Source organism: Ahaetulla prasina, chromosome 5 (assembly GCF_028640845.1).
Source record: "Ahaetulla prasina isolate Xishuangbanna chromosome 5, ASM2864084v1, whole genome shotgun sequence".
Taxonomy (NCBI): domain Eukaryota; kingdom Metazoa; phylum Chordata; class Lepidosauria; order Squamata; family Colubridae; genus Ahaetulla; species Ahaetulla prasina.
In genome coordinates, this window is record NC_080543.1 from 11,919,863 (window position 1) to 11,929,857 (window position 9,995).

Consider the following 9,995-nt stretch of genomic DNA (forward strand, 5'->3'; position numbering starts at 1 on the left):
TAGGCGTGTGTGTGTGTGTGCGTGTGTGTATGTGAGTGTACGTTTAAAAGAGCGTAACCCATCTGTTGGTTTTTATTCTCTCCCCTTGCGTCTTTTCATCCTCCCCCCAAAAAATGACCCATGACTCTCATTTGTGTCTGTAAACACTAGAGAACAGGGAGGCTGGGCTTCTTCGCCTCCTTGATGGAGCCGAAGCCGTAGAGACTCAACGTTGACTTCCACTACATTCACAAGGAAGAGGAGCTCTGCGTGTAATCCTTTATCATCAGCGAGTCGTATTTCGGCGAAGACGGGATACAGAGGGCGGATTCCGATGCCGGAGAACTGGGAGAAGCACTTCCAGAATCAACCGAGTCCCTGAATGGAGAAGGAGGCGTCAAAGCCACCAACTCTTCAAGCTCGGGCTTGGCAGGGGCTGGAGTTTCTGCGGAAGGGCCTTCCTTGACGCTTCCGCAAGACGGTTTCCTGGCGGACTGAGATGCCCCGTTGACCTCGATGGCTGGGAGGGGCTGGATCTCCGCAAACGTGGTCATGGTGGTGGGCAGCTGGATCTCCCTGGGGATCAGGTAGGAAGAGCACAATGGAGTGGTGACCATCGGGCCTGGCGTGGGGGTAGAGAGCATCATGGAGTTGAGCTCGCTGATGTTGGCCGTGAACCGAGTCACCACACTGCTGATTTGCTCCATCAGGGAGCCTTGAGAAGAACTGCTCCGTTGGGCTTGTTCCGACTGGAAAGTCGGTACGTCGTCTTCGGTCCGGCTGAGGGAAGCAGTCCTCTGGCTGACCGTACTGATGGGGGACGGAGTTTGAATGCGGTACTGAGCCGGGTAGTGTTCTTCAGCTTCGGAGACATCGTAAAGGGTTTTGGCACCGGATTCGGGGAAGGTGGTTGTGAGTGTGGTGCTACTGCTGTGCCGGCTGCTGTCTGTGCTTTTAGAGAAGGGTTTGATCACTGCGGTTTGGTTGGGGTTGTCTTTCTTATTGATGTGGATGGAAAGCCTCTGCCAGAGATGGGCTCCTCGGCTTGAACTTTTTTCATTCTGGGCCCACGTGACCGATTTCCCGTTGGAACTGCGACACAAAAGAGAAAGAGAAAAGGACAGGCGTTGAGACTTGAAGACATCTTAACACGTTTCTTGAAGAGCAGCGGAATCACAACCATGGGAATTTTCAGCGCAACGTCGACAAGGTAACAACTTGCAAGGCAGAACTGAAATACAGGTAGTCCTTGACTTAACAACCATTTGTCCAGCAACCGTTCAAAGTGACAATGGGACTGAAAAAAGTGACCTACGACAGTGGCCCTCAATCTTTTGGGCACCAGGGACCGGTTCCATGGAGGGAGGTACCCTGACCCAACTCCCCAAACACCACAAACCAACAACAAGGTTGACTCAGTCTTCCATCCTTCCGAGGTCGGTAAAATGAGGATCTGGATTGTTGGGGGCAATAGGCTGACTCTGTAAACCGCTTAGAGAGAACTGTGGAGCACTGTGAAGCAGTATATAACTCTATGTGCTATTGCTGTTCACTTAATAACTACAGTGTTTCACCGAACAATAGCGGCAAAAAAGGTTGCAAATTTGGGTGTGATTCACTTAACAACTGCAGCGGTTAGCAATGGAAATTCTGGCCTCAGTTGTGGTCGTAAGTCAAGGAATACCTGCAAATACACATTTATAAACACCTGGAATAAACAGATACAGAAATAGACAATCCTCCTCAAAGCACAGAGATGTGGCAACAGAAAGGCTGACCATAGATCCTATGACATTGTTCAATTTTGATCACGACACAGTTGGTGAGTGTAACTTTTCACCCACAGTTTGGTGCAGGGAATCCAGTATGCAGATAGTGCTCGACTTACAACCCTTAGTTTAGTGACCATTGAAAGTTACAACAGCACTGAAAAAAGTGTCTTGCGGCCATTTTTCACGCTTAAATGACCAGTGTCCTGAAGTCATGCGATCATCTTTTGCAACCCTTGGACAAGCAAAGTCGATGGGGGAGCCAGATTCGCTGTTACTAACTCAATTTCAGCGATTCACTTAGCAGCGGCAAGAAAGATCGTAAAGTGGGGCAAGACTCACTTAACAGCTGCCTTGCTTAGCAATAGGAATTTTGGTTCAATTGAGGTTGTAAGTTGAGGACTACCTATATGAGCTGAAGACTAGGCACCCTACGGTATTCCTCAGGATTTTGAACAAGTGTAGTCTTTTTAGAAGCTGAAATTCATCTGCTTGGACGCTACCTACCACATTTTTCTGCGTATAAGAAGCACCGGAGTATAAGACGCATCTTAATTTTGGGAGAGAAAAACAAGAAAACAAGAATTCTGCCTAGCAGAGCCATACCGGTCTACTTGACTTTTTGGGGGAGCGCACCGGTCTACCTTCTTTAAAAATAGAGGCACCGGTCTACTAATTGCCTTTTTTGGGGGGGAGCACACCGGTCTATCTTCTTTAAAAATAGAGGCACCGGTCTACTAATTGTCTTTTTTTGGGGGGAGCACACCGGTCTATCTTCTTTAAAAATAGAGGCACTGGTCTACTAATTGTCTTTTTTTGGGGGGAGCACACCGGTCTACCTTCTTTAAAAATAGAGGCACCGGTCTACTAATTGTCTTTTTTTGGGGGGAACACACCGGTCTACCTTCTTTAAAAATAGAGGCACCAGTCTACTAGCTGCCTACAGCGCTGATCTTTCAACCTTTGAAGCGTGGCGGCAGATGCAAGACTGCTTTCATGAGGACGCGTGGCTGTGCAATGCACAGAGGCTGACAACCTCCGAGGGGTGGGGGGCGGCAGGTGGGTGGGGCTACATTCGGTGTATAAGATGCACCCAGATTTTCACCCTCTTTTGGGGGGTAAAAAGGTGCGTCTTATACACTGAAAAATACGGTAAGTCAGGAAAAGGCTGGGCTAGTTTTTTGCTTGAAACTCTGTTGAAAGATAACCCACCCTTTCTCCAAGGAATTGTTCTTTTTTGAGCTGCTTTGTTTTCCTTTTCCTTCGAAAAAGTTTCTTGTGATATTCAGCCCAAACAAACCCTAATGCAACTGTAGTCCTTTGGAAGTAGCAGAGGACAAATAATTGACTCTCATCAAATCAGCCGCAAACATTATTATGACCGAAGGGTAGCAAATAAATAATTCTTCCTGACAGTCTTTCGACATTTGAAGGAGTTGTTTCACATTTCTCACTCACATGATCTGTGGCCAAATTTCTCCTCATTCTGAGGAGAAACACGGAGCGCTGTTTTCTGGCTTTATTCAAGGAAACGTCGGGAATGAAGCAAAACCCAATTTTAATTAGCAGAAGAAAAATTCCACATTCATACTACAGTATAAGGACTTGTTTTCTCTCGTGGTCCATCAAGTGAGGGTGCCCGCATACATTTTAAATGTATCTATTTATTCAATTTATTTGGGCGTCCATCTCAAACAAATGACTCTAGGCAGCGGAGAATCAGAACGTCAATTAAAACCAAATTACAAAGACAAACAGAAAAGAAAATTAAGTATATACAGCAGTTATAAGAAAATAGCAATCCGTAGGTGTTAACGTAATCAGAAAATGTGCCCCCCGATTATACCCCCAGGCACTGTCATTTAAAAAGAGGAACTTTTAAAACTGAAATATAAGCAAAAAAATGTAGGTATACATGCCACCTTTTGTTGAGGAATATTTACCAGACATTATACCAAAGACATAAAATACCTAATCTTACATATAACGGCCGCAAGAATTTCATACACACAAAATTGGAAAAAAGGAAATATACCAACAGAGGAAGAACTGATAAAGAAAATCTTAAGATTGTGCCAAGATGGACAAATTAACAAAAGAAATTAAAGAAAAGGAAGAGACAGAATATTATGTAATATGGGATAAATGGTACAAGTGGCTGGAGACTAGAAAAAATGAACAGCGATGAAAGGGGAGAAACAAATAAATGCAAGATGTATGTAAGATAGTATATAAACTGTACAAATTTAAATATTGTAAGTGATAGGAATTATAGGGATCATGGAACAAGAAGGATATAAATATTTTAAAGGGAATTGGGAGAAAATGTAAATATTAGGAGTTCACCGCTACGAAACAGTTGTAAAAAAGGAATGTACGTTATGTGTTTTGTGTTTGTTGTGTTGTGTTGTGTTGTGTTATAAATAAAAAACTAAAAAAAAAACTTTAAAAAAATTGAAAAATAAAAGAAGGCAAGGCAAGACAAGTTCATGGCCAATGTGTTGCATTCTTTATATATTTATTCAGCTAGACAATACTTTTCCTACAATCTACATAAGGTATCTTGGATACCTCACAATAACCATGTTCTTGGTGCTCTCTGAGATGGGTTCGGGGTTTTGTTTTGTTTTGGCAGAGATTTCATTACTAGCACTACCGGTTGCTACTGGTTTGCTGGCTGTGCATGCATGTTGTGTGCGTGCATGCGCAGTGCGGCCCAAACACACACTGCACATGCACATTCACAGTACGCACCAAAAGGAGGCTTGGGAAGGTAAGTAGAACAGCTGGGGGGGGGGAAATTAGCTGTGGTGCACGAGCTTGGGAACTGTTGTGCCTCGTCCTCCCTTCTCTCCTCAGCCGGGCCCCTCCCATCTACACCCGGGCCTGTTATCAGACTCCGAGTCTGATAATGAAGACGAACGGCCTGTCATGCCTCCAGCCCCTGGCCCTGGCCCCATGCCCAGAGAGGATTCCAGGAATGAACAAACAAACCTGATAAACCTCACTCCTACAGCGTGTGAGCAGGAAGCCAGCCACGTGCTGGAATTACTGACAGCAGATCCAGCTGAAGAGAATTCAAAGTGGGAGGATCCGGAGATCTGAGAGGCGACGCCAGCAAAAGGAAGGGAGGGGCAGGCCTGGATAAATGCTGAGTCATGGAGCCACACCCCACAGCCTATATAAAGGACTTGCTTTTGGCATTCCAACCTTGAGTCAAGCAAAGTCTCATCTAGTTTGCTGATATCGGACTCTATCGCTGAATAATAATAATAATAATAATAATAATAATAATAATAATAATAATAATAATAATAATAATAATAATAATAATAATAATAATAATATTTTAATTTGTATACCGCCCTTCTCCCGAAGGACTCCAGGCGGTGCACAGCCAAAATAAAATACAAAACGAGCAGCACAACTTCACAACCTGAAGTCACAACTTGGACTCCTGCCTGCCCTGATAAATCTCGAAGGAACTTAGCGAGCTGCAGAGGCTTCGTTGCCACGTTTGATACGGACTTCCTTGACCCGGTCGTCGGAGGGGGAGGGGGACACGACAGGAACCTTTTAAAAAACTTTTTAAAGCTTTTTTTACTACCGGTTCTCCAGAACCGGTAGTAAAAAATGCTTTAAAAAAGTTTTTAAAAAAGGTTCCGACGATCACAGCTGTGGCACACGATTGTTGGAACCTTTTTTAAAACTATTTTAAAGCATTTTTAACTACTGTTCCTGAAGAACCAGTAGTAAAAAAAATGCTTTAAAAAGTAAAAAAAAAATGTTCTGATGATCGCATGTCGCTCAGCTGATCTTCAGAACTTTTTAAAAAACTTTTTTTTACTACCAGTTTGGCAAACCAGTAGCATTTTTTATTACCAACTCGAACCGGCCCGAACCGGTAGCATTTCACCCCTGGTGATAGCCTTCTACACTAGATTCTACCACCTGGTTGTTGCAGATTTCAAGGGAAGTCTCTTATTTCCCCAGTCCTCTGTATTTTATATTCCTCCCTCAAAACTATATTTCATAGTTACTTCTGGGGGAAGGGATCAGAAAGATGCTTTATTAGCATGTTGCAGAACATAGCATTACTAGTGTTGGGTGTAAGGTATTCTACTGAATATATTCTGTATATAAATAATACATGTAGAATATATTGATTGAGTGATTGGCTAATGACCCAATGAGATATTATGCACCATAGGTAAGACATTACAGGTAGGTTCTCGACTTACGACCACAACTGAGCTCCAAATTTCTATTGCTAAGTGAGACAGTTAAGTGAGTTTTGCCCTGTTTTATGACCTTTCTTGCCACAGTTGTTAAGTGAATCACTGCAGTCGTTACACGGTTGTTAAGGGAATCTAGCTTCCCCATTGACTCTGCTTGTCAGAAGGTCGTAAAAGGGAATCACGTGACCTCGGGGCACTGCAACCGTCATAAATATGAGTCAGTAGCCAACTAAATTTTGATGAGGTGACCACAGGGATACTGCAATGGTCCCTAAGTGTGAAAAACGGTCATAAGTCACATTTTTTTCCAGTGCCATTTGAATGGTCCCTAAATGAATGGTGATAAGTTGAGGACTATCTGTACTGGCATTCCCAGAGGCCTTTTCATTTCTGAAAATAAGACCAATGGTGGGATTCAAATAATTTAACAACCGTTTCTCTGCCCTAATGACCAGCTGGGCATGGTCAGTGGGTGTGACAGGCAGCACTCAGCCTCCTGCACCCCCCAGGAGCAAAAACGGGTTACGGGGGAGCTGTGCCCCCCCCACACCCCATTTAGGCCTAGTAGGCCTCCCTGCAGCCTCCTGGGAGCAAAAACGGGCTGCGGGTGACTCCTAGAAATGGTGTGGGGCCACACAGCAATTTAACTACCGGTTCGCCCGAATCAACCTGAACCGGCTGAATCCCACCACTGCATAAGACACCCCAGAAATGAAGCGACACAAATGTTGTTCTCTTCTCTACGAAGGCTGCTTCTTGGAGCTGCTTTAAAGGAGATTTGTTATACTATTGCTGTTAACTGTTATTAATTTAATTTGCACTTAGTCATTTATGTAAGTGATTCTGGGCAGCTGATCATAAATAGAAAAAAACAATCCAATAAAAGCAAGTTAAAAACCAATATGCAGACATGTAAAACCATCGACAGTCATTTATTTTGCTCTAACTAATCCTTGTGAAGCTCTGGATGAACTTCAGGTTGGGTCTTGGCTCAGAAAACCCAACCAAAAAGTCTGGAGAATGAATACTTAGACAGCATTAACCTGCACACAAAACCAATACATACAGTAGTGGCCAAAATTGTGGAAACCTTTTGGGGAAAGTGTATTTTTGAGATTTGATGGCTAATAACACCACTTTTTGGGGGGAGTTTCCAGTACACACATTCCACAAAATCGCCATTTGCTTTCTTCTCTCCTATCTTCGCAACAAATATATCCTCAGGGGCTTGCAGTCTTCTTACAAACAAGTGCTAGAACTCCAGTTTCTGCTCCGTCCACGTTACAATCCATCATAAATCAATTCCTGCCGTGGAAATTGGACGCTACGTTTTGTCTGCCATAAAAGGCAGATGCCTCCCCCAGCCAGGAGCTTATCAGGCTATGGAAGGAGAGCTCCCCGCAAGCCTCAGAAGCTTCTGTGGCTATATTTGGGTGTCTCAACTTCAGCCTGAATACTCATCTCTCCCTCTTTGCCTGAGGGAAGAGATTTCCAAGCTGTTGGACCAGATTTACAATGTCCTGACAGCTCTACAGACTAGGGAGTTAGCAGCCTAATCAAAGCTGCTTCTCAATGAAGCGGAGCCATACCGGAAGTTTTTTGGGGGAGTTTCAAGATAATCCTATTCCATTGCTGGAATGGCCTGGGAATAGCCCAGACCTTAACCCAATGGAAAGTCTATGGAGCCGACTAAAGAAACTTTTTAGTCAGAAGCAACCCAGCAATAAAACCCAGTTAATAGAAACAATCATTCAATCTTGGTTTCACATTATAACAGCTGCAAGAACTAAAAGACTTGGTTCACTCCATGGGAAGACGTTGTAAGGCCGTCATTCATGCTAAAGGTTACCCAACTAAGTATTAACTGACATGGTGATACTTTTTGTATATCTCGTTTTTTTCTATGGTGATAATTTTTGTATATCTCCTTTTTTCTACGTTTCACTTTTCTTCCTTATATTGTAACTGTTATTCTAATACCAAATCCTTGGTAAAAGTCATTGCATTACATCCTTGATCAAATTATCTTTCCATTGATATATCATTTTATGGTTCTACTCAGTGGTGGGCTGCTACCGGTTTGCCCCAGATCGGGCGAACTGGCAGCAGTAGCAGGAGGCTCTGCCTACCCACCTGGACATCTCTGCACATGTACAGAAGCATTGCACGTACTCCCACGAGCATACCGGTAGCAAACGAAATTGAAACCCACTATTGTATTACTCCAAAAAAAAAAAAAAGTGATGTTATTAGCTAGTTTTAGAAAATACACTCTTCCCAAAAGGTTTCCACAATTTTGGCCACTACTGTACATACACAAACATTAGAGGCATATACCTTGTGAAAACTCTAGTCTTTCAAAAGGCTGCATGTCATAAAAAAACCCCACAAGACATTTCCAGTATACTTTGCTGTATACTTTGTAATGCAAAGCTACATACACACACACACAAACACAAAAATGTTGCAAAATTTTTTATTTTTTATTTAATTTGAATTTATATCCTGCCCTTCTCCGAAGACTCAGGGCGGCTTACACTATGTTAAGCAATAGTCTTCATCCATTTGTATATTATATACAAAGTCAACTTTATTGCCCCCAACAATCTGGGTCCTCATTTTACCTACCTTATAAAGGATGGAAGGCTGAGTCAACCTTGGGCCTGATGGGACTTGAACTTGCAGTAATTGCAAGCAGCTGTGTTAATAACAGACAGACTTAGTCTGCTGAGCCACCAGAGGTCACGCTGGCTTTTCAGCAAAACCATCGTAAAATGGGGTACCATGATCATGGTGTCAACCCTAAAGCTGACCTGACTGAGGCCATTTTGAGGCTTCAGTGTTGCCATGCTGGAGCGGAGGGATAGGGAGGGGGAATAGAGATAGCTGGGGTTTTGTAGCCAAAACAAAATAGTTTCCCCTGAGAACCAAGGTCATTCCCACAGGTGGTCAGAGAGAGGAGGAGTGAAGTTACCAGGCAACCGGATGGTACCTTGATTAGACTATGTGACTGATTATTTGGGGAAGGGAAAAAACTTTCATTTTTAATTAGGTGAAAACTGCGGGAACCTTTAGAGTCAATTTGCACCAGCTGTGCCAATAAATGTCCAATAAAACTAATATTTGAGGAACTTGCTTGCCTCGGAGTCCTGTCTGCTACTGTGTCCCGTCCTGAAACACAGGACTCTGCAAATGGCCAGAAATGCTGCCATGTTGCCAAGCACCCAAAATTTGGTCACATGACTCGTAGTGGGGGCCAACCATCAGAATTTGGAATCCAGAGATTTTTCTTTTGGGTTTAATAGAAAAAAAATTGGGGGGAATATTGGAACTTTGATGTTATATATGTTACGGCAACAAGACTACTCTATGCACAAAAATGGAAAGACATTTCGATCCCGACCATGGATGAATGGCTGCAAAAGTTGACAGAGTTAGCAGAGGGCTAAATTGACTGCTCTGATCAAAGGGAAAAAAAAGTACAAGTACTTTTATTTCTATTTGGAAACCGCTTCTGGACTTTATGCTTGAGGTCGAAAAGAATGAAACTTTGACGGTGGGTTTTACCAATTAGATCGATGTGCTGTTATAGAAATGGCTAGTTTAAACTATCACGTAAATACGAAAAGTTGTTGTTAATACTTTATTCTACTGCACCAAAGGGAGTTGGAAATAGATGCCTTTTCTTTCTTTTTTCCCCTTCTTTTCCACACTTTTTCCTTCCCTATTTTTCCTACTATCTGCTTTTGTATTTTTATAACATAAACTAATAAAAAAAATACCAAGTCATAAGTCCCCTATTTCAGATCAGTCGTAACTTTGAATGGTCACTAAGCAACCAGTCGTAAGTCTAGGATTACCTGGGTGTGCGTATATGTATGTCAGTTTGTGTGTGTGTGTGTGTATGTATTCATGCGTCATATTGGAATGTACTTTGAGACAAAAAAGAAAAGCGACTTTTAAAATATGTTATCTAAACTATTATAGTGCAGTTGACCTGAGCAATGGA

At 42.8% G+C, this 9,995-nt stretch overlaps 1 protein-coding gene across 1 annotated transcript in view; it reads right to left on the minus strand.

The window, feature by feature from the left end:
* Positions 1-227: 227 nt before the first annotated feature.
* Positions 228-9,995, minus strand: part of GRM5 (glutamate metabotropic receptor 5) — a 345,525-nt gene continuing 335,757 nt past the window's right edge. Inside the window, exon 10 of the mRNA XM_058185133.1 lies at positions 228-1,071. Coding sequence (XP_058041116.1) covers positions 228-1,071 — 844 coding nt within the window. The remainder of the gene's footprint in view (positions 1,072-9,995) is intronic.